Source organism: Peromyscus eremicus, chromosome 18, assembly GCF_949786415.1.
Source record: "Peromyscus eremicus chromosome 18, PerEre_H2_v1, whole genome shotgun sequence".
NCBI classification, from domain to species: domain Eukaryota; kingdom Metazoa; phylum Chordata; class Mammalia; order Rodentia; family Cricetidae; genus Peromyscus; species Peromyscus eremicus.
In genome coordinates this window covers 37,963,718-37,989,562 of record NC_081434.1, presented here as the reverse complement: position 1 = coordinate 37,989,562, position 25,845 = coordinate 37,963,718, and the positions used below count along the sequence as shown (strand labels likewise).

General features: G+C 40.1%; 1 protein-coding gene across 1 annotated transcript in view; it reads right to left on the bottom strand.

The window, feature by feature from the left end:
* Nucleotides 1-25,845, bottom strand: part of Ano4 (anoctamin 4) — a 235,532-nt gene that overhangs the window by 19,522 nt on the left and 190,165 nt on the right. Inside the window, exons 15-22 of the mRNA XM_059245810.1 lie at nt 21,140-21,222; nt 18,620-18,760; nt 16,322-16,486; nt 9,308-9,344; nt 6,925-7,036; nt 5,677-5,734; nt 5,454-5,551; nt 3,247-3,389 (exon numbers count right to left, since the gene is read on the bottom strand). Of these exons, the coding sequence (XP_059101793.1) occupies nt 3,247-3,389; nt 5,454-5,551; nt 5,677-5,734; nt 6,925-7,036; nt 9,308-9,344; nt 16,322-16,486; nt 18,620-18,760; nt 21,140-21,222 (837 nt within the window). The remainder of the gene's footprint in view (nt 1-3,246; nt 3,390-5,453; nt 5,552-5,676; nt 5,735-6,924; nt 7,037-9,307; nt 9,345-16,321; nt 16,487-18,619; nt 18,761-21,139; nt 21,223-25,845) is intronic.

Below are 25,845 nucleotides of genomic sequence, written 5' to 3'. Positions count from 1 at the left end.
CATACAAGGTCACCACACAAACCAATGATAACTTCACATAGTGGTAACAAAATAGAAATCAAAAGTAGAGTCGTGTGTGCGGCTCGGTGGCAGAGTTTGTGCTTGAAATTCACAAGGCTGTGGGCTCAATCCTCAGGACAAAACAACAAAACAAAACAGAAAAAACCCCATTCTCCAAACACTATACAAACAGAAAAAAATTGTGAAATCAACATTAGTTGCAATTACACTAAAATTTATCAACTTCTTAGTAGTAAAGCTAACTTATGCAATACAAACCCTTTATACTCAAACTACTGCAGCAATGTATAAAGATAAATGCAGGGATAGATCATATTCATGGATTGGAAAATATGTATGTATTGCTCAAATTGTCCTAGGGGTTTAACTAAATCCCAGCCAATACCTCAGCAGAAGTTGTGGTTTTTGAAATGGAAATTGGGAATGTTAATGTAAAATTAGTTGGAGCTGATTTTGAAGAACAAAGTTGAAACTTGGACATTTGAAGAAAGCCTTAAGGATAGATAGGCAGACAAGCCTTCAGACACTTGACTTGCAGAAGCTTTATCTGACATGTGGTGGTCTGGATATGAGATGAATCCACACATCTGTGATTGAACATGTGTTCTCCAGCTGGTGCTACTATGTGGGGGGATTGTAGAACCTTTAGGCCAGTGGTTCTCAACTTTCCTATTGCTGTGACCCTTTAATACAGTTCCTCACATTGTGATGACCCCCCAGCTATAAAATTATTTCTTTGCTACTTCATAGCTATAATTTTGCTACTGTTATGAATCGTATTGTAAATATCTTGATAGGCAGGATATCTGACATATGATCCCTGCCACAGGTTGAGAACCATTGTGAGCATTGGCATCTAACTGGAGGAAGTGGGTTATTGGGGAGTATGGTTAATATTTAGTGTGGCTCTGTTTCCAGCCCATTCTGTTTCCTGTTTGGATGAGATGTAAGCTGACATAGGCTTCTGCATACACGGAGCTGTCTGCCACAGTATCTTCTCTGGCATGATGGACTGTGTCCCTCACATCAGGAACTGACAGAAACCTCTCTGTTACTGAATTGTTCCTTGACAGACATTTTTTTTTACAGTAATGAAAAAAATCAACTAATACAGGACTCATATCTACACTATGTAAATAGCTTCTACAAATCACCAAGAAAAGGGCAATCCCCCTCTGCAATCATGGGTCTTGATAGAAACTTAAAGAGAATATCCAAATGGCCATAAGCATATGGAAGATATTTGGTGTCATTAGCTGCCATAATTTTCAGAATAAAACCACAATGAGATGCTACTATATACCAACTTGAATATTTAAATAAAAGCTTAACAATTTAGTGAGTACACGGATGTAAAGAATGGCACAACCCTCTTCACCTGCCCTTAGAACAGGATATATTTGTGTCTAAGAGAGTGGGTGTGTGGTGTTCCTAGGAAACGTCACTTATAAAAATTATTGGGTGAGTTTGGACTGTGGACTATTGTTTGCCAGCCACTTGCCTGCATAGACGTGGCTGCTTTCATGTATAAGTCTCTGAAAATCTGTCTGTAGACTTAAGCTTTAAATACTTTCTATTACTTTATATTGTAATCCAGTAAGTTATAGTATTTAATAACATAATAAATCCAGGAAATAATTAGGAAAAAATCAAAACGAAAACAAGAGGAAGGAGGAAGGATTCCTGCGTCTGTCTGTGATGCACCTCATTTTCTTTCAAGCTGCAGTGGTACCGCAGGAGCTGTAGCATGCCATCCACATAAATGCTTCTTTCCAGGAGCATTATTGTTCATTTCCTTCTTTATGGGGGAAAGTCCATTAAGAGACTCAAAACTGGTGATTTCTCCTAATGAATTGCCTTTATTAAGCTTTATTATTAATGCCCACATTGATTTCTTTTCCAAGTTATATCATTCGGCCATTCTATAATTGAAACTTCAAAAGCATCAATAGATACTTAGGACAGAAGCAATCTAAGAAACATTAAGCATCAATTCTGCTGCTTTTTTAATTTTCAAGTTCTCCCAGCTAGGATCGCTTCCTTTAGAAGTAATTCATCTTGCCCAGCTCTATTCCCATTTCACCCCTAGGTTGCAGAGCTTAAACAGATTTTCAAAAGAAGAGAGTGCTTATACATACAGTATCTGAAAAGGCATCATTATTATTATTTCTTCCCCAGATCCATACTGAGACTAACTTGACTTTGATTCTAAAGAAATCAGATTCCTTAACTAAGCATAGCCCGGGTTAAGCGTTCCTCACTTCCTGCCACTTTCCTCCCACAACAAAAATGGCTGCCCCTACAGACTTCCCATGATTCATGCTTCGGCAACTGTGACACTTCCTGAACTTGCACTTCCTGTCTCTGGCTCTTCCCCTATTAGCCTATCACCCTTGAAAGCTGAGCACTGTGTCACACTCCCTTTCTCTGTCTCTGGTGCCAAGTGTAGTTGTTTCTTTGGCATTGAGTAAAGCTTAACAGATGTCAGCTGGATGTGTGAGTCAATCACTTTGAGTAATGACTCTTTCTGTTTTTTGATGCACTGAATTTCTCAACATTTTTTTCTTAGCTATTTAGTTCCATAATAAGGCAGTGTAGGGAGGTAGGACATAGTAGGAGGTCTTTGGGTTATAGGGTAGAGTCTTCATGAATGTCTTGAATGGATTAATGTGTGTGTGTGTGTGTGTGTGTGTGTGTGTGTGTGTGTGTGTTAAAGAAAGAGAGAGGGAGGAAGAGAGGGAGGGAGAGAGATTGAAAGAGAGAAAGGGAGAGAGAGAGAAAGAGAGAGAGAGAGAGAGAGAGAGAGAGAGAGAGAGAGAGAGAGAGAGAGAGAGAAAGAGATTGAACCAGAACTTATAACATGCTAAGAAATCTCTCTACTCATAGGCTACAACTTGAGCCCCTTCTCATGGTTCAAGGAGAGAGATACAATATCATGAAGGATTTGAAATGACCATCTTCTGAACTTTGTTCATTTGTTGTACTGGGGAATCTCACTCAGGGCTTTGTTCATACTAAATAAGCACTCCACCACTGAGCTATAACTCCAAACCTGGCTTTGAATATCTTAGGATTTTGTTTCCCTTTCACAAGTTGCTTGGAATGCCCTCACACCAGAATCCCCTCACATAAATGGACAGATGATAACGGATGTGCATTTAATTGAGTGTAGCTGGAGAGCAAAGGCTTGCATTTTTAATTAAGAGGTAAAACAGATTTCCATACTCATTTCCAGGTATTCATCGAAGAGTCCATAGGCATTCATTGGCTGAAGATTGTAATCCTTTTCCCATTGTGGGAAATTTATTTTCCTTTCAGTCCCATGTTCTTGTCGAACTTTTCTTCTAGTCCACCAATTCTGAATTAACCTGGGTGACAAGATTAGTTTCTTATAAAAATATGCACGATTGTTCATAAGACTTAAGTAATGAGAAAGAAGAGAGTTTTAGCATTTGGAACTAGTCAAACCCAGCTTCACTCAGGCAGGAAGCCATGTCTGGAACTAGAAAGAATTCTGCATACCTGAAGAACTTCTGTTTGCAAGTAGACAGAATAGGTGGCCAACTTATTTAATCGTCCATGAAATGGTCCCATGTTTAGAAATAGTTGGATAGAGGGCTGAAAGCACCTTGAGTTGACTTGGTGCCAAGGCAACACCGGGATGTTCAATGGTTAGAAGGTCTAGCTTACATGGCTTAGGTCTGAACCCGTACCCATTAGTGGTCCTGTCAGATGAGTTATTATGATCAGCATATTCTGACTTCCGGGACCTAGAAAATCTGAAATCACAATCATCTCCCTCTCCTGGCATTCAGGTTCCTATAATTCCTTACGAGAAGGCTCAGGTGCTTTGACTCAAGATTGACGTGCTCTCTGACTCCCGTGGGATGCATCTCACTCTGAGACTTGGAGCTGAGCTGTTTGCCCTCAGCAGCATGCAGGAGTACATTGTATAATATGGAAAGAGACAGAGGAAATGCCACAGAGGAGGCAGGTCTATGAGCTGGAGTGTTCAAGAAAAAAGTGACAAGTTTTTAGTATTTCCAAGAGGACAAAAAGAGGGGTGGCTATCAGACACACCCTGCTCACCTCACAGCTCAGCTGCATATCCAGAGTCACCCTTTGACATTTCGATTAGATTTGATTAAACATTCCAGAAAGAGAAACATCGTATTTCCATTTTTGTGTTTATTTTTAAAAGTCTTATAGAAAACATTAGACACTTGGAGCAAGATTTTAAAACTTGAATCTAAGAATAGAAAAATCATTGGCCTTGCCTCTGACAGGGCCCTATGAAAAGACCTTCCTCATTCAGCAAGTCCCAGGCTCCTGTTCTAACTGAGTGGTCTTCCCTCAGTCCTGGAGAGCTGTGTCTCTCCCGAGTTACTGAGCTGACATGGAAACTACCTGGTGTGGAATCCTGTCAGACACAGAAAGGCGGCTGATCTGTGTCCTCAAAGCCAAGCTAAGCAGGAGCTGTCAGAGTACAGTTCAAGGTTATCTTTACAGAAATGACACAAACTCCTGGGCACTGTCATCAACCAGAAAATCTTACCAGTGGGTGACAATATTTTTACTAGTGAAAATATGCACTCTTACATCTCTGACATTTTCTCCTTTTCCGAGTTCCTTTTATGTATAGTCTGAATTTACAGTGCTTTTCTTTCTTTGTTTTAAATTAACATTCTCATTTACCATGGGGATAGGGGAATAAAGATCTTATGAATAGATAAATAGCTAAAGACCTACAATACTGGAACCCAAAGAGTCAAAGACATCATTAGAGCATGCTACACTCACACAGCCAGTGTTTGCACATGCACAGAGACCTCACAAAGAATGCTAAGTCCGTTTTCTGTAAGGGTGACCACTGATAGGTCAACCATGCTCCCACCCCAAGAGTATGTGGGTAGCATGATAGACTTAAAAGAAGAAGAAGAAAAAAGAGGACACATGAATTTGTTTGGATGATAGCGAAGTGGGGATGAATCTGGGAGGAGTTGGGAGATGAGAGTGAAATTATTAAAATATATGAAGTTCTCAAAACATTGATAAAATTAAAAAAAGAATGTTCACTTTAATTTGTATGAGTTAGGCTAAACCTAAAAGAACCAATGTTTATTATTTTTAATTAAAAATATATTGCTGTTTGTGTATGTGTGTGTGATGTGTATGAACTGTGTGCCATACACGCAAAGGTCAGAGTGAAACTTTGAGTCAGTTCCAAGAACATCCAATTCATGTTGTCAGGCTTGGGTGGCAAAAGCCTTTACCTACAGAGGCATCTCACTGGTCCCCAGTGTTTACTGTTTTTATGATGGCATTTGAACCTGCATGTGATATACCGGGTTAACTGTCATAATGCTTACACTCAGAAATGCCAACCATGAGCCACACACACTGCCTCTCCGTGAGATAGCTAAGGTACTTACGGGTAGCCAAGTTCCATGAAATTATTCCAGGTCTGCTTTAGCACCATTATAATACCCATTTGCATACAGAGATCAATAAGGCATCCGCTGGGGTGGCACTGTGAGGCAAGCAAGCAGAGATACAGCAATCAACAAAGAGAAGACTGACAGTTTTCTACTCTGCACAAAGTTGCCGGAAGGCTGTTTAATGGGAGTCTGTTGGAAACAAGGGGAAAGTACTGACCTCTTCTAGCCTCCACCTGTTTATCAGTCTCAAGTAGGCACCTGGGTGTCCTGTAAATCTTCAACACAGAAGCAAGCCGTTAGCACTCTGTAGGTTTAGGTTTTCGGTGAACATTACATTCAAGTTGGCATATCCTCCAAAGTAAATGATGGGAGCCCTTAAGGATCAAGTCTGCAGGAATGAGGAACCCCTCCAGAGCTGTCATTACTTGAACTTCTGGAATTCTCCCAGGAGCATTTCTCCCCTGGCCTTCCTGCCCAGCTGCTGATAGGAGGGGCCCATTCCTGCTATTTCCTGTGGTTTTGAACATTCCTGTTCAACACACAGCCTGTGTAAGCAGAAGCTACGTTCCCGCATTTACCCACATTTGATCTTCTGAATACCAGCAGTGTGGGTTTTGTTATTGTCATAGTATTTGACTAGAATTTCATGCCGCTGAAATAGCTAAACAACAAAAGAGAGGCCACTGCATCCGTCCCACCAAAGGGGCCTCAGGGCCTCAGACAGATAGGAATCATGCATCGATACAGAATAGGGAATCCCTCCAAAGTCTTCATCCCTGCCTGGTTTCAAGTTCCCTAGAAAGCCCTGGCTTCTCATTTCTACCCTCTTCTTTATTGGAATACTCTTCTGTGAAGCCAAGGACTTCGGCCATACTCCAGCTGGCGTCTCCTTATGTCACCTGCTAACTTAGGTGTGACAACCACAGGCTTGGTTGAGGTGAGATGGAAGTGACAAAAGCTTTTCAATCCATTGTTGGCAGGCATAAACTATGTCCTGCTTCTTATCCATACAACGAAAGAGGTCCAGGCACTTTTGCGCGGAGGCTATTTCCCAGGAAGTGAAGTGGTTTTGCAGTTTGGGAAGGGAAAGGAGGTGGCTAATTTTCTCTTTCTTTCTTTTCTTTTAAAGGTATTTTTTATGTTTTTATTTATTTATTTATTTTTAAAGTGTTTTTTTTTTCATTTTACATACCAATCCCAGTTCCCTCTCTCTCTCCTTCTCCTACCCTTCCTCCCACATCCCCCATTCCACCTCCACTCCTCAGAGAGAGTAAGGCCTCCCTTGGGGAGGCAACAAAGTCTGGCATACTAAGTTGAGACAGGACCAAGCCCCTCCCCTCTGTGTTAAGGCTGACTTGGTCTTCTCTTTCTACCCTTTCTTTGCATTCCTACAGGGCCCTGGCCATCAGGCTCTGAGTGATCCATTCCCACCAGGGCTGGGAGCTCACAGAGAGGTGCTTCTTACCTTCCAAGGAAGAATGCGATGTAAAACGTGGAGCTGTTCAGATTGACAAACTGAAAAAGAAACATTTTCAGGGTAAAGCTGTTCTCCCACTCGGACTCTGTGCGAGGCTGTTCTGTGGACAAAAGGGAGCAGGGTTTGAGAGGCTGAACATGCCCTCCTTCTCCCTCCTCCGGCTCTCCCCTTTCCCACACAGAGTCAGAGGGTCTTTAGGAGGCACAGGAGCTTCCAGTTTGCTGACAGTTGACCTGCTGTGCAGCAGACCATGCAGGAGATAGACTTCCATCTTACAGACCAGCTCAAACAACAGTGTGGTCTCAAGTGGCTACAGGCACTTCTGAAGGACCTGAGCACCCAGGTTGTTCTGCCAATTGAGTAGGGCATGCATTGCGTCAGAATCCCATCAAGTGCCTAGTGATTCTTTGTCTCAGCTCCTATATATCTCATGTCATGTGAGGGAACTGCAAATCCCAGGACACCGGGCATGTTTGTCTCCTAGGCTTTTACCCTCATCTACTATTTCTATCATCCTCATAGATAAAAACCAAAGGATGGCCTCATCTTTAGAGCTTTCCCCATATACCACCATCCGTGGTACACATCTGTGACCTCAGTTGGGGGCCAGCTTGAAGCTCATCATATTTTGACTTCCATAACGCAAATACCCTTTGGACACTATGGTGTGAACCAAACTATGGAGCTGATTGCCCCTGAGGTCAAGGCTCCAACTTGACACTTCATGTCTGATCTACTTATCTTTCCCGAGGAACTGACTCCCAAGCTCAAGCAGAGTCAAAGAAAATGTACTTAAGGCAATAACATTTTCTCTCTTTCCACATCCCCCAAGCTTCTAACTGCACCTTTAACATTTCACCCCATCAATTCCTTTTCCATGACTTAAACTCAGAATGCTTCCTGGGAGCATAGCTGAGAAGGGAAGAGGGGAGAAAGCACCTCAGACCTGCAATGATGGAAATGTGAGCATTAGAACAAGGCTGTGCTGCTGTGGAAGGAAGAAACACCGAACACTTCTCAATGGGTTGAATTTCACATCTGCAAACTGGGTTCCCAGTTATATGTGAAGGTTTTATCGGCTGTCAGCTGGCTGGATTCTCATTTATCTCCAATCATGACATGGTGGCCATCTTTGATACAGGACACAGCCTGAAATGGCCAATTCCCTCTTCCATGGTTAATTTCTTCCCTTTTTGGTAAAGGCCCAGTGGTGATGGAAGATGCCAGTGACATTAAAGAAAATAGATACAGTAAAGTGGCCATCTCTACACAGCACATCTCAAATCAATAAATGGACTCAGTGGTATATGGCTATTCTAAAAAAAACTACTTTGGAATGTGTCCTCTTTGGACGAGATATATAGGAGGATATTAAAGCAAGCTACCTGTGGAAGCATGGGATTTTCTCATTGGCTGTAGAACAGCCAATATCTCATTATAAAACTGAAGCCATTTCTATACCTTAAAAAATATAGTAATGTACACCTTATAGCTGGCTATCAGATTGTTCTGGTATGTTCTGAGGCCAGAGAAATGTTCTTAGAGACCATTTGTTTACATGAATGTATTTCCACAAATGTTGATCATCATTGCCCTGACTGCATTCCTGATCGAAAAGGTTATTACTCTTCAAAATTACTAACTTCGAAAACTTGACACTTTTTATTTTTTAAAATTTTGTCCTAGCATGTCTCAAACTCTTGAGCTAAAATCATAGGTCTGCTCCAGCCTCCTGAACTGCTGGGATCAGTGAGTATGCCACTGTGCTTTGCAGAACCCACCTATAATTCTAAAATGGAGGTAATAGCTAGCGAACACTTTTGAAATGATCCTGGATACTTCCTACATACGTACTTTTGCGGTGCTATTTTCTGTGTGTACATCAGGGAAAAATAACTACTTTGAACTTCATTTGCTTATAGCACATAAGGGATACGACGGGTTTGAAAAGTACAGAATGAAAAGATCTTATTACTAGACATATTTAAACTGTTCTGCTGAAGGGAAAGAATGAAGTGTTGCATACAATCTTCAGTAAAGGAGGTATTTCTTTTTTTAAAATATAGTATTTTTACTAACTCTGATAATTTAATATATGCATTTAATATATTTTGATCATATTCATCTCCACTTTCTCTCCCTAACTCCTCCCAGATCTACCCTCCATCCTGTCCTAATGTCATGTTCTCGTTTGTTAAAAACCCACCAAGTCCAGTTTGTGTTGCCCATAAACTCATGGGTGTGGCGCCACCAACTGGATAGTGGTTGGCTTACCAGGAGCCACAGTGGGGCTGTTCATTTTCAGCATCTGAGAGAGGAAGCTTTACTCCAGACCCCCGAGTGCACTACACAGCAGGAGGCTTGTACTCACCTAGGTTGGTCAGAAGGAGGGCGACTTTTTCATAGAGCTGTAAAATAAATTCCACACCTTTAACAAATGAACTCCAGCTGTTCTAAAGCCTATAATCGTAAAGAGGACAGGCAATCAAGTCATGAGTGAAACTCTTTTACTCTGTGTTTCAGACAGTGGAAACATTGTGAGCAACTGCCCACTTTCAGGGATAATCGGAAATGTGTAAGGTCTTCTTTCTGATTTTAAACATCTTGCTTCCTGTTTTGGGGTTGGTAATTCTGCAGCAATGAGACTAGCTGCCACTAATTACCAGTTTCCTAAGTGAGGCTGGACAGTCATCACATGTCTGGGTGTCAACAACTGAAGGCAAAAATCCCTCATTGGCTTCTCAGGTAAGGGCCTGTCGTCTTATTGTGGAATGCTGTAGATTCTACATTACAACACTCATAAATGCCAGAGTGGGAGACTCCCAGAACATGTGGTCCCACCTCTCCATCAGTGCACAGGATGCATCCTTGACTCACCCAGCTATCTGGTTGACAGATGGTCCTCAGAGGGAATGGAGGGTGTGTGTGTGTGTGTGTGTGTGTGTGTGTGTGTGTGTGTGTGTGTACATGTGTGTGCACATACAGAATCACAAGGTTGTTCAAGAAAATATAGCTATCAGATATTTCCAGAGAGGAAATAAATTGAGAGAATAAAAACTCCTTTCTCTGAAAAGATGATAAATTAAAATTACATTAATGTGCTGAACAATATGAAAACTAAGATCACAGATTGAAGTATTTAACACACATTGCTAACAATTCCCCAGGCTGAATGCCAGCATTCTCTTTGGGAAGGTGTGAGGTTTGACTATATTGCTTCATGTCTCCTTCAGACCACGGCTCCCTTATATATAGGTGGAATGGGTTCAGACTAATTGATATTAAAATCTTTCCTAATTTCTGAATTCTCTTCCCCAAGATTTTTGCTTACTGTGGAGCCAGGCCAAACATTTCAATTGTATGACTCCAAACATTCAGCAATGGCCACTTGCTCTATTAAGGCATATATATATAGTTTTTCTACACAAAGATACATTTACTAAAGCCATAAAATTTGCTTTTGCATACAGAAATCCCAGACTCATGGAATGCAATGTTAAAAGAGATTGGTATAATTACAGCTAGAAATTATGTGGTAAAGATTAGTCATATTTCTTTTGACCATAAAAACAAAAATCTCTGTAAACAAGAGATTAGAATAGATGCTTTAGTAAAACTCACTTTAGCATTACAAAACACACTATCATTAAAACTGCTTAATTACATAATTGTCAAAGAATATTAAATGTGTCTGGCAAAATACTTTCCTGAAAAGTATGATTTTGGTTCTCAGTTTATTCTTTATCTTTTCCACATAACCCACCCTTGTTAACTTGTGACACTTATCTCAAAGGTCTCTGGTCCAGTCACCTGGGTACGAACACTGGAAAAATTGGCATTTAAAAAATAACATAGATGCAATTTGTAATTTACCTTTTGGGAAAATACAGTATAGAGAAGGATCCATGGTATCAATGAATACATGGGGGGTGGGGAGGAGAGAGAGAAGGAGGGAATGAGGGAGAGAGAGAGAGAGAAGAGAAAAGCAGGAGACCTTGGCTATATATCAGGAAAAGGTATCGATAGAGAGGGGCTCATTGTAGGTAAGGGACCCTCAGGTGAGTGTTTCTATAAAACAGCTCATTTCTTATCAGTCCATTAAGATATTGAAAAGATGGATGGCTTATTCTGATAAGGTCAGCAGAAAAAATTAGTTTCCAAACTTAATGGAACAAATTATTTCCCCTCTTTAATTCAACCTTTATCATTGTATAATGGAATTCTTTATCTTTTTATTATTTGTAATCTAGAGCCCATTTTATTTAATATGGTCATGACTAGTCCTGCTTCCTTTCAGATCCCATTTGGATGACTATCATCTCTTCACTTCTGCCTTACAGGTAAAGCGAATTTCTTTAAGAAATTTGGTGTTATTATATTAGCTATTCTGTCGCTCTGTCTTTTAATTGGAGATCTTAATCCATTAACATGTAAGTTAATTACCCCAGGTTAGATCTGGCTTTAGCCATTTTATAACTTGTTTTACAATGTTATTAGATACTGTAAATTATGGTTGTTAAGGTCTGTAACTGATACAACACTTCAAGGTAATTTTCAAAATAAGACAGCTATAAATACTTCTAATCATATCAGCCTGATCAATGCTTGTGAATTTGTTCTAATGTAAGTAATAGTTTCTGATTTACTATATTTTTTGTATCAACATTATGTTGTCCATTTTTTATAGCATGGTGAAATACCTGATTCACATCCATATGGATGAATAAAAAGGATTATTATAATCTTTGCTTTTCTTTCTTGTTGGTTTATTTAGTGTGCAAGTATGGTTTTGAGATGCCATGTGGTCACTAGTGAAGCAGAACACAGTTGAAACAGTGTGAGGAAAAGAAAAATGCTGGTCCCCTTCACTCTTCTTTGAAACTATTTTTCAAGAGGCTAAATAAAATACAAATCAATAAATGTGTCTTAATCAGTCATCCAGAGGCACTGGAGTGTTAGAGTTCAGATAACTTGGTAAATACAAATTCTATTTTTAAGCACATAGACAAAAGTAAATATACATCACAAGATCTTGAAAATAAGCACCACGTATACATTTGTTTCTTTAGTTAAGATTAGACAAACTCAGTAAAAGTCAGAAACAGGATATGTTCTACAAAATAATTGCACAAATTTTCAAATAAATATAAAAAACAATCTATTCCTTGAGGTTTTTATTGTCAGTTAATAAAAAGGGTTAATAATTAACATCTAAATCTTGATTTTTTTTTTTTAATTTTAAAAAGCCATACTGGTCAAAAATTTAAGTAGTCCAAACCAATTTAGATAGCCGTTAAAAATAACTATATTACTGGATAATAAAAATATCTTAAATTGAGTATTTTCAGAAGTCAATAGAGAATTTAGTTTTTCAATGCTTTTGGCTATGCTAGGTTGTGTTCCAGTCATTAACTGGCCGTCCATTAGGCTGTGATTGTTTCCGAAGGACTTAAATTATTATGTTTTTATATTCTGATGAAAACTCTTTCAAACTACATTACACACTTGGCTACTCTCATAATGGAACTCACGAAGCTTCGGGGCAAATGACAAGCGTGTAAATGTGATGCTGGGAAGGGAGAGAGAGCTGGGGGCGTGGTAGGACAATGGGCCACTGAACAAGGGTCCTGGCTGTGGCTGCTTCCTGAGTTCTTGTGTGCTGGTTGTCTTTTCTCTCTCTCCCTTGCTGTGACCTGTCACTGCCGTTCTCACTGGTGTTTTTTACTTAGGAATCTTACACTATTTTAGTTTGAGATTGTCTGGAAAATCAGAATACCAAAAGTGTCCCCATCGCACCTAAAATGAAAAATATATCCGGAAGTGATGCCTCTGACTGACACATTTGTTTAAGTGTGTAGGTTTCGGTAGGATGAAACTTTGTTAGAAAACGTATCAGTAGATTCATGGCTTAGATCTCACCACACAGTAGGTGTTTTGTAATGCCAGCAACTGGATATTTTGCCCACTCCATACACCTTTTTTCCCATTTCGGTTTACTTCATCTTTTCTTTTTCTTTTTTTTTGGTTTTTCGAGACAGGGTTTCTCTGTGTAGCTTTGCGCCTTTCCTGGGACTCACTTGGTAGTCCAGGCTGGCCTCGAACTCACAGAGATCCGCCTGGCTCTGCCTCCCGAGTGCTGGGATTAAAGGCGTGCGCCACCACTGCCTGGCTTACTTCATCTTTTCTTGATCATCTTTTGAAGTAGAGATGACTACATCCTGTTTTCTAGCTGCATGAAGTATTTCTCTGATGATGGCCCCTGCTCCATACACAGGGACAAACACAACGTACATGTAGATCCAATGCACACAGTCTTTATTTCTTAAGGAGGTATATAAATTAGATTATTATTATTTATTAAAATTAGTGCTGGGGATGGACTCCAGGGCCTTATGTAAGTTCATTATCCACTCTACTACTGTGTTACATCCCTAGATTGAAATTATTATTATTTTTTTGAGACAGGGCACTGTGTAGCTGACCTCAAACTCATTATGTAGTTGAGCCTGTTCTTAAACTCCTGATCCTGCCCCTGGCTCCCAAGTGCTGGGATTACAGATGTGTGCCACCACACCCAGTGTGTGAACTTCCAGGGACTGAGTCCAGGGCTTTGTACATGCTAGGCAAGCACTCTGCCTACTGAGCAATATCTCCAACTAAACTAAATTTTTAATAAACACTGAAATGAAAAGACATTGATTAAGACTACAGCAAGCATTCGATCATTACACCCCATGAAGACCCAGAAACTTTCAAAGCTCTACTGTTTGGTTAAGTTACTATGAACCACCTTTCTTCACAACATATTTCCCACAATCAACATGGAGACTAACTGAGCTAGAGAGTATGGGGCAACAAGGAACACCAAACATCTGTTTTCAGTCTCCATAGGATGAAGCACCCATGAAATCATCACACCAAACAATTAGCAATGTTTTTACCCAACCATTTCTGATTTTGAAACATCATTTCCTAAAATAGGAAGTCCTTATGATTTAAAAATTACTAGCAACGAGCAATCTGCATTTCATTAGCTCAGTGATTACTGGTTCACTTAGTAACCCTAGCTAAGGTTGTTTATTATTGGGTGGGTCAAATTCTCTTAGGAATTACATGGGACTATTGGTTATGGAACTCAGATGTTTTTCAGAGCTCTTCCTTTACCAGGTGTGATTTTTTTCACTTTTTAAAATATGCTTTTAATTGAAACAGAATTATACCACTTCCTCCCTTCCTTTTCCCTCCATCCAGGCCCTCCCCCAACCCTATCTTGAACTCCTCCCAGGCACCCCCATTCTCAAGTTGATGCATTTATGTGTGTGCACAAATACATATAGATCCAACCTGCTGAGTGTCTGTTTTTGTTCATGACAACCTACAGTGTACACCAGTGGGATAGCAGGATAATGCTACTTGGTCTTCTAAAACTCCCAGTCATTTGTAAAGATGTTGGCATTTCAGCACGATGAGTCATCATAAAGATGCAATTCAAATGAGCATGGGCGGAACAATTATGAGTTGGACATCTAATTCATGCCTGACACAGTGTTCAGCACATATATTATCTCAACTATTTCCTGCTATCACCCTCTAAGGTCAGTATTTTGATGTACATTTGACCTCACAGCCTAACCCCGCCAGCTGTTATTTTTGTTGTTGTTGTACAAATGACAATAATTTACCGAATGCCTGTGATGTGCCATGTGCTTCTCCAGATCCTAGGGCATAAGGATAGTAAAAATAAAACAAAGAGAGAAAGGGCTCTCCTCTTTTGGACCTACACCCAGAGGAGAAGATATTAAATGAGATCAAGAGTATAATAGAGGGTGATCGATGGTACAGAGAAAAATAAAGCAGGCATGGAGGTAGGAAGTCATCAAATGGCCAGGGCAAGTTGCAACCTGAAACATACTGATGGGAAGCCTTCATTAAAGAAGTAATATTTGAATGAAGAACAGAGGAAGGTGAGAGGGTACACTATGCAGACCCTGGGGAAGGGAGGGACAGAATGTTCCAGGAAGAGGTAACAGCAAGAAGACACGAACACATGAATTTTTACGTTGAGTGAGAAGAAAGCCATAGGCCTGCAAACCTTTAGAGGAGTCACATGCCTGACCTACATGCAACAAGGTCTATGTGGTTTCTGCATTGAGTCAAGATTTATGTGAGCCAGTGTAGAGGCTAGGAGTCTAGTTAGAAAGCCATTGAGACAACCCAGAGAAGAGATGCTGGAGACTTGGCTCAGGGATGTGTGAAAAGTGGTCTAATTCTACCTTTGAACTTTGACCCTCCTATCTGGCCTTGTTCGTGATGAAATTACAGATGTGTGATACCACATCTGGTGTAGGTACATTTTGATGGAGAGAGAAATGGATGCGTGAAGGATATGCTAGCTTTATTTTAGACTGAACAGCTGTAAGAGGGAGGCTATGGGAGGAGCCGATACTTATGGGAAGATAGGGAATTGTACTTGAAAGAAGAATGGGGAAAGCAGAGCCCTACAGGTTGGTTCAGCACATAAAGGCACTTACATCCAAGTCTAATTACCTGACACATCCCTGGTACCCACATGATAGAAAGGAATAACCAACTCCTCAACGTGGCCCACTGATTTCCACACGCATAACATTCTGCAGGTGTACACATGTGCGTTCATGAATGTGAGTGCACGCACACACATAAACAAATCTAACAAAACATTTTAAAATGCAAGTGTTGGAGACTGCCTGGTCAGTCATTTCACGTGCAGGTCTGATGCCCAGAGGAGAGCTCTGGCCTGAAATATGTGATTGCAAAAAGTCTGCTACCAGCTTGAGCAGCGTGTGTCATTCTGACGGTTTACTTACGTGGGTATCTCAGAGGATGCACTGGATACCGGCTGCTCTATCATGTTCTGAATGAAGAAGGGTAGAGGCCAACACTGCTGAGCTGCATTACAGTCTCTGAGCTGGATTTTCTGAACACACTCTTAGATTTCACCGAAGGGAAAGTCAGTGCTGTCTGACAGAATTAACAAGGGAACTGAGGTTCCGGGAGGTTTGTGCCTTGTGCAGATCACCCTGGAGCCTGGGTTTGAACTGAGTTTTTAATTAATTAATTAATTAGTTAGTTTGTTTGTTTTTGTTTTTTGAGACAGTGTTTCTCTGTGTAGCCCTGGCTGTCCTGGAACTCCCTCTGTAGACCAGGCTGGCCTCAAACTCACAGAGATCCGCCTGCCTCCTGAGCGCTGGGATTAAAGTCATGCCACTACCACCCAGTGTTTGCATGGAGTTCTTAAATACAGACCTTCTCTGCCTTGAGGCCAGTCTCTTTAGAAACAGAAGAAAACCATTACAGCAGCAGCCCCGGCCCCCACATTTGGCTTGTTACCTTGTTGCCCACTTACCACGTTCAGTAGCATAATGATACAAAAGTTGATGCATACTGCCGTCCCTGTGGTTGCAACCTGAGAGTTATTCCTGATTAACGCCCACTTAAAGGCAGCGAAAGTGCTGACAGTCACCACCCGGTAAATGACGATCCCGAACACGGCAGCGATCACCACGCAGATCTGCAAGGGAGATGGAGTAAACCCGGTGAGCCCTGAATGCCAGGTGTTAGGAAGCAGATTTGTGCTCTGACGAAAAACGAAAACCAAGTGATGGCGATTTTGCTTCCAGAGTGTCCCCACGAATAGGGACACTTTTCATCCCGGTGAACACTTTCCCTGGATTTTCTGACAGAGTAGGAACACCACACTGCTTGAAAGCTAAAGACCTGCCCAAGGTAGGGGGTAACACTTTTTAAAGAAGAATTGAGTGATCAGACCAGTGAATACTTATTATAGAAATGTGTTGTGCTTCTGATTACAATAGCTTGTTTCCTATTCCCATTATTGTAGGATGTAGGTAAAATCCTTCTTGTGTTCCGCAAGACTCCTCGACCTACAGGACACCATTCCCGCTACTCTCTGGGGACCCTGGGCATTTTATTCTTTATGAAAAAGTATTATTTATTTATTTATTTATTTATTTATTTATTTATTTATTTATTTATTTATTTGATGAGTGTGTGCACGTGTGTGTGGAGGGGGCGGCATGCGTGTCATGGTACATGTATGAAAGTCTGAGAACAATTTATGGGGTCAGTTCTCTCCTTCCACTATGTGGGTTCCAGGCATCAAACTCAGGTGGTCGAGCTTGATGGCAAGTACCTTCATCTGCTGGGCCATCATGGTAACCCACAGACATTTTCTCATTGCTTCAAAGGAGTTACACATTTTCAATATTCAAGACTATTTCCTTCGTCTATAACGCCCATCCACTCATTTCCTGCCCAGAGTGCATACACCTGTACACAGCCTAGGAAACACTCCCCCACCCCCATCCCTTTTCATATCTTAGCTTGAGAACCACTGAGAACTGAATCTTTGCCCTGGCACCAGAACATTGTTGTTCCTAGAGTATGGCACATGCACTAATGGGTGTATCCTCTTCCAGGATACTACTGATGATTTCTAACAATTGGTCAGATTATTGTCACTTTCTACCACTAGAAAGTAAGGCCCAGAAGGCAGTGACAGTATCTGTATACTCCTGGTATGTGTTGTTGAATAAACTAATGATGTGACAGACACACAGTATCTTACAATTGGATACAAACCTAGACTGAAGCATCTTTTGTTGAAGATTCATGATACTCGGGAATAGCTTATGGTCTATGTTCTATCTTTTTATAAGCTAAACAGAATCTGAGACTCCAAACAGTTTTGGAACTTTCATTCAGTGATTCCCAATAAAGATCATGGCCTACTTCATTATCTAAAGATAGGTTTTAAATCTAGTCCCTGCAGTGATATCCACTGATTTATAGATTCCTTTCCTTACAGTATTTCTGTATAAACTTTATTTTCTGCTCATTTCTGGTGCTAAATACACAAAAAACTGGAGTCTAAACCTTGGCTAGGACTGACCAGGATGATAGGAAGGAACATAATAATAGTTAAACAAATATGTGAATCCTAGTGCTGATGATAGGGAGGCAGACGAAGTCTACATTGAAGGTCATACATGGCAGGGATATGAGGGCAGACAGGCCACTGGATTGAGAATCAGAGGACAGGGCTGAGTTCTAGCTACACTACTAGCCACAAGTGTGACTTCTCTACAGCCTCAACTTCCTCTGCTTTAGGGTCTGTATCTGTAGAACAGGAAAACATAATTTATGTATCTAGATCTTATATGAGAAATACACCAATAAATACAAATGTGTGTGTGGAATCAAACATGACATTATTGCTTAAAAGTGTTATCCAAAGAAGGGGATGGGTTTGAGCCCTTCTTTACAATCTGCCTCTCCTTTCAATTCTGCATTTCTTCGCTGGCTAAAGGAGTAGATTTTCTTGGTTCATGGAAGTTTTGTCCTTTCAATAAGGACACGGCAAGAGAGAGGAACAGGAAATCGGAATGTGACACTTCCTTATGAGCAGACCCTGGGTAACCCCTTAACCTGCCTCATCTGTCACATGGTCATAGTGATGTCACCCACGATCCATGCACGACACCAAATGCAGCAGTGAGGATTAAACCGCAAACTGTGTGAAAGCGCTCTATGTGATCGTGCAAGCACCCGGCATGATTACTGTTGCTCTATCAGAGGTTTGTATCTTATTAAACTAAAGAGATTTCTTAAGAAAGTTTCAAACCATGAAGAATATTCCTGATGCAGAAACGATAAGTCTGCTGCATTTGTCAGTAAATGCTTGATAAGGTTCTGGCTTGCCCGAAATGGGATTCATCCGCTCTTTCTTGGAATACTTCGCTTCAAACTGGGGGCGTATTTCTTCCTGAAAGACAAGCAGACATACCCATATGTGCTGAAGTGGTACTCACAATAGGAAATATCCTTTTACTCCACCATAAAATGGAATCTGTAGCTGCCACACCCATCAGCCAGTCAATGAAGTAGGCTTGCAAACACAGCCTTAAACATTTGGAAATTGATCCCTTAAAGAACATCTGTTAATATGGTGATCAAGGTTCATTATCTTCAAAACCAATGGAACTCATTTTTCTTGATAAACTCTCCCTGAAGAGGGAATGATATTTAAAACCGACTGCCTGTCCCATGCCTAGTGTTTTGGAAATTGTCACTTTTATTACCAGGCAATGACATGGACAGTGGAATGAAGTCTTCTGAGTAGGCAAATGTTCACAATCTATTTTGTGATTTATACTGACAGTATCATTCTTAGCTTTCTTTATTAAGCCTAAAATAGCTTTATTTTTGTGTGCCTAGGTTTAGGTCACTAAAACCCATAGTGAATCTACTACATTTAATAAGTTCTTATGGGAGGCAATTCACCCTTTATCATAGATACTAAATGTAATCTTAATTGCCCAAACACCTTCCAAATGGGGCTGTATCAAGGCTCCTCCAATCCCAAGTCAAGCCGAGATTTTTGTTTCGTTGAGCTGAGCCCTATCCCAGTGTGACCAGCTTCCAACTAAAAAGCAATTATGGGATTAGGGAAAGACAGTCAGCAAGAGATCACACTAGAGCACTTCTGGTTAATTAAGTACACGCTCTACTTGAGTGAATTGGGGAAAGAAGGAAAATGAGCAAAGCAGATGGTCTGGAGACTAAGTCCACGTCGACAGAGCGATCAGATGAAAACAGAGGCAAGGGAGGCAGAAGAGAATTATGGAGATTGGAGAACAGGCCTAGTTTGAGAATGGCCATGCTCTGTAGGAAGACATGTTTACAGATGTGCTCGGCCTTCTTTCATTTTATTTCAGGCAGTGACGTTTGAGGATACAGAGATAGAGATTCTTCTGTTTCCTCCGGAAACTCTCAGTTTCTTAGTATGCAGATGTAAGAGCTGCTGCCCACGGTCTCCTCGTTGACCCAAGCATTGATTCCAAACCCAGAAAACGATTTTCTGAAGAAAGTCTATGAAACATAGGAGTGACTGCCTTATTGAAGAATTACTGAAAAACCCCAGTGCCATGAATCAAAGTTCCTTGTTGCATATCTTAAACAGACACGACAAAACAAAAAGGAACTAAGCAAAAAAACAAAACAAAAAACAAAACAAAACCAAACCCCAGCACATTCACGGAATATAAAGAAAACCTGTCAAAATTATCTCTCTTGTCAATCCAATCACAGAACTAACATTTTCATAATCTGTGTTTCTAAAAGCCTTCTGTTAATATAAAGAAACACACACATGTTCCTCTAGGAAAGAAAACACCCATAGTGGCTATAATAATATTATAGTTTTATTACATGACTAACAGGCATATCAAGGCTCTGATGATTGGGGACTAAGGGGAGCTCAGAGAACATAGGGGTTAGGAAAATGGGTGAGGCCCAGATAAAGTAGGGTCCAAGGGAAGGGTGTGGTAATCGAGTCTAGCATGAACAAATTGGTCAAGAAAAGAGAACCAGAATTGGGCACAAATTGGGAAAGAACACAATATACTGAGCTAGATGAGGAAATGGGGAGCAAAGTGGTTGGAAGAAGGGCAGACAAAGTAGAGCCCAAAAGGCCGAGCTTGCCCTCATTGGCAGTTTGATCTACAGTTGACCCCACATTTGTCCACACCATCAAGACGGCGACCTGGAGCAGCTTCTTCTCAGCCTTTAGCCCTTGATATAATTCTGAACTTGTGCATATCTAGGGGCTGGTGTGGGTCCTGAACTCACAGAAATGTTTCCTTGAGTAGTTCTCTAAGGAGGTGTGTTTCATATGCCAAGTGATAATAAACAAACAACTGCCTTCTACTAAAGTAAGAAAATGGATGATATGTAAGGACTGTCCTCCTGAATCTCATGTTTCTCTGTCTATTAGAGAAACGTCTCTTGACCAATGAAATTTTAATTCACTAATGTATCAGAATGGAGCTCAAGCTCATGGGTTTGATGGCAGTATTGCCAAATGATGCCAGCCTTCCTCATCTCCTACCTCGTGGTAAAGTTCCATTATGTAACCCAGGCTGGCCTTGACTTGAGATCCTCCTGCCTCAGCCTCCCAGATGCTAGGATCATAGGCGTGTCACCCAGACCTTCTTTATATAACTCGAAACTTCTTTCAAAGACAGGTATTCAAATTGCCTTTGGGATAACCTGACTTCCATCATTCGGTGGAGGGCAGCAACTCAAGGGGTGCCTTTTTTAGGGGGGTTGTGCTATAAGATATTCTGAGGTAAGTGGTACCGACCTCCTCCTCCTCCCAGTCTATCAGATCCCAGTCGTAAGCAATCACTGCTCGGCGTCTTTTCCAAAATTCCAGGAAAACGGTGGCTGGAACAAACAGAGAACAAAGATCGTTTCAAATAAAAAGCAATAGTTTCAGTGAATAAGGAAGGCACTGCAGACAATGTGGTTGTTTGGATCCTTTTTTGTTTTTTAAACCAGAATTTCTAACTCGACACCATTTAATCAGGAGAAATTTTGAGAAATACTAAACTTGAGTCGAATACAACGAAGTTAGAGATTTTGCCTGGAATTAAAGTAAGATGGCTTGCAAGCTGGGGTAGACTTAACATAGATGAAGATCTTGGAATTAAAAGTACAGGAAACTTTCCTGACAATATCTTGGCTACTGATTTTTTTAAATATAAAAGGCATCCAGGAATAGAAAAACAACCCCAAAACTCAGCATACAGTTGATGGGCAGTGATTTCTTGTTCCCAAATTCTCTTCAGAGAAAAGTATACAAAATACCTTAACCACATTTAGATATATGTAAACACATTTGTACCTAATATAAATATCCTAGCCAGGCATGGTGGTGCATGCTATTGATCCCAGCACACAGGAGGTAGAGGCAGGCAGATCTCTGTGAGTTCCAGGCCATCTGGGTCTACATAGTGAGTTCCAGGACAGTCAGGACTATATAGAGAAATCCTGTCTCAAAAAATAAAATAAAATAAAAATCCTTTTGTTATAAGGATATTAAAGTGTGATCGAAGAACATGTAGTCACAACTCTTGGATTTTTTTTCCATCAACATCACCAAAATAGTAATATCGAAGTTTGAAATTAACTATGCTTCTCTTTTGTCTGGTAAATTTTATGACTTCTACTTACACTGTTTGACTGAATGGGCTTCGCAGGAAAGACCACCAACTATTCTCTGAGATACATTCCTCTTGCACAGCAAAAGAATTGTTGCTGGGAACATGTTTACTCAACAGTACTTCATACAGTAGGGTGGTCCAAGAGACCGGAGTGGGTACTTATGTAAGCGAGAAATTACTTCTATTTATGCTACAGAAAGATGTTAGATCTTTGTATTAGAATGGTCTAGTCATATCTTAATGAATATAGACACTTTACTATGGGGAGAAGAGGTTAAGTTTCATGTGGCTGTTGGGACACTACTTTGAAGACATGAAGACATAACCACATGTATTTTATTTCCCTTATAGATCTTAGAATAGTCTCAAGCTATTTACCTACAACTCTATTAATTTTACTTATAAAAGAGGGATTTTCATTTTCTCTTTCTTTCTACTCTCATTCCTGCTTCGTACTATTACCTAATCTTCCCACAGTGAGGTTCACCTGAGGCATTAACCTCAATCCCAAACAGCAATCCTTTTATGATATTAAGTTGACACATTAGGAAAATACAAGACGTCTTCCCTCATAGCACAGGTAGGAATGGGGGTAAGGTTATGTAAATTAGTGCTCAAATAGAGTAACCTCTTCTGTCTGTGTGGTATACATCCCAACACCTCTACAGATGCCTGAAATTGTATATGGTACCAAAGTGTGTATATTCTATGCCTTTTACTATTTGGTCTTATTGCAGATATTAGCAACCCAGCACTCACTTTTTCTTTCTCATTAAGTAGAGAATTCCCATATTTTTACTTCAGAAGCATTTTATAACATCTCTCTGGCATATACACAGGAACAACATTGGTATTCTTTGGGTCCATTATTAAGATCATTCATAAGAAAAACAACTTCAACACAAGCCTTGTCATACTGTGACACTTAATCTGATAACTGAGGTGGCTTCTTGGAGTAACTAGAAGATGGGTAGCACATACAAGGTGGATACTCTGGATGGAGTTGACACACCCCATGGAAAGATCAAGGTGGGCTGTGTAAAATTTCATCATCTAGTTCAGAACAGTGCACAATTTAAAATGTAACTTATTTCTGGAATTTTCTGTCTAATATTATTGAATCATAGTTGACCAGAGGTAATTAAAATAGAAAGAAAACAAAGAAAACCAAACAAATTACAGCTAAGGCACTATTAGGCCAGAATACTTTTTAGCTTAGAATCATATACAGATGAGAAGACTGATATTGTGATGGGACACTTAATGGTGAAGATACACACTATACTTAATTATTTTCTGAAGTAGAATGGTCATTGTCAATTTCAAATAAATCTGCAGCAGTTGTTACAATTTCTAGTACAGCCATTTATTACATTAATTTATTGAAACTAGACATGGCCATAATCCACATGATCCTAAATAACAGGCTTCATTTGGGATTGAAGATTCAGAAGGGAGTAGATAATGCTTCCTCAGGCTCCCTGTTTTGTTTTGTTTAGTTTTTCCTGGATGGAGAGAGAAGATGAAGGCATATGACAGAAGAAACCTAGCTATTCATCTGAATGAAATAAGAACTGCCTGCTTGGATTCCATGGAAGGCCAAGGGTTTGTGGATTAAAGCTGATTTAGCTTCTTTCTGGAAAATACAGCCAATGGTTAAATTCTGCAAACAGGAAGAAAGAAGTCACTGAGTGACTACCCCATCTCATGTAGGCATTTAGAGATGCTCGGCAGAAACACTCTCCCTTTTGATTATTTCTTAATTCCCATGCTGTATTCCCTAACCATCACACAGCTAGGAAATGATAGAGCCGGAATTTTGTCCTGATTTGTCATCTGTCTTTTAACTACTAGGTTACACGTTAATTTAAACTTCTACTGAAGTGACAAGATTCTAAGAGAAAGAGGGGCAGGAGTACTGTGCTGAAATAGTCAGAACTATGAAGGGGCTATTCCAGGGTAATAGGTTCAGTGGGAGAACCTGGCATTTACTTGTATCTTTCATACAGATCTGTAATCTTCCAGAGGGCCCAGAAAAACTCGCACTTATTCCAAAAGCTGCAGGAGATATGATGCTACATTTTTTTTTTGGTTTACTGGTAATATAATTGGTTTTGAAATTTGACTCTTTATCTTTAAAATGCCTGTTCTGGAATGGCAAGGGAAGAATTATGCTGCCTGTTAGAAAATAACTATTTTTTTAAAAAAATTTTTATTTTTTATTTTTTCATTTTTCTTTATTAAGAAATTTTCTACTTACTCCATATACTATCCACAGATCCCTCCTCCTCCCTCCTCCCCAACCCCCACCAAAAAAAGAAATGGCCCAGAAAGTGTTTTACAATAGAGACAGCAAGGAAGATTTGCTAATAAATAAATCAAGCCACTATGGCACTTTCAGCTCTGGACAAGCCACCTATAAGAAAAAGAAAAAGGCCCCGCAGAAGGACCAATGTGCTTATTGCAAGGAATTGGGGCACTGGAAAAATGAATGGCCCCAGAAGAAATGGGTAGGCCCTCCCTAGACACAAATAAGTATTCATCAGCCAAAACCAGTCCGGACTCTGGAAGAATAGGGGGCTATGTTGCTGTGGGATGTTCTGTATGCTGTAAATATATGTTGCTATAATTGATTGATAAATAAAATGTTGATTGGCCAATAGCCAGGCAGGAAGGATAGTGTCGGCGGGGCAAGGAGGAGGAGAATGCTGGGAGGTGGAAGGCTGAGGTGGGGAGACGCTGCCAGCCGCCACCATGAGGTGCAGGATGTAAAGTGCCAGAAAGCCACAAGCCACGGGGCAAGGTATAGATTAATAGAAATTGATTAATTTAAGATATAAGAACTAGATAGCAAGAAGCCTGAGCCATTAGGCCAAACAGTTTAAATAATAATAATAAAAAAGAAAATAACTGTAAAGGTATTTCCCTTACATTTGAAAATTTAAGAGACATACAGATCTTTTGGTGTAACTCCCCTGCTAACTTGTCAAAAGGTTGAGTTCCACTTATATGAATAAAAACAAGAATAAAGGCTAGGTAAAATCGGCAGTATGCATGAAAAGGAATGGGTAGCTTTTGTTTCTGAATGGGGGACCTCTCTCAAAGCATCTGATGATGATTGGCCGCTCCCAAGCCAATCTGATGACTCAAAGCATCTTCAGTAATAAGATTCTTGCTGGGGACATAGCTAGGTTGGCGGAGGTCTTGTTTTGTAAACATACGGTTCCGGCTCTCCAGGAAATAATAATAATAATAATAATAATAATAATAATAATAATAATAACACGATTGATAATAATCCAATAGTTGATAGTAATTATTATTGATTATAATTTATTATTGATTTAATAAATGTATTATTATTATTATAAATAAACAAGGTTCTCACTTTTGAGGAAATGTAGAATGAATTACTTCACACACACAACCACTTTCCCCACCAATAACTAATTTCTTTTTAAAAAATGAAACTAGTAACACAAACAGATTTAATTTTTATCAGCCCTTTATAACTTTCTAAGAATGTTTGTTTGGGTAGGAAGTGGAGAACTAGACCAGTATGCTTCTCCCAAGACGTAAGAAACAAAGCAATGAGGGCAATTCCTAACAGCCTCACTTGTAAAATCCACACATACAAAAGGCACTGAGCTAAGAATTATAAACTCAAAGCTAAGAAGGCCACAGAGCACAAGACTGAAAAAGGGAAAAAAATCATTTAATAGGGAGTTGAGGATTGGAACAAATTGCGGTCGGTACACCAGGTAAAACGGCAGACATTTCTCAGTTCTCAGTGGCTGGCTTGCAGAAAAAGCCTCACAATTTTCAAGAGAAAAAAAATAAAAAT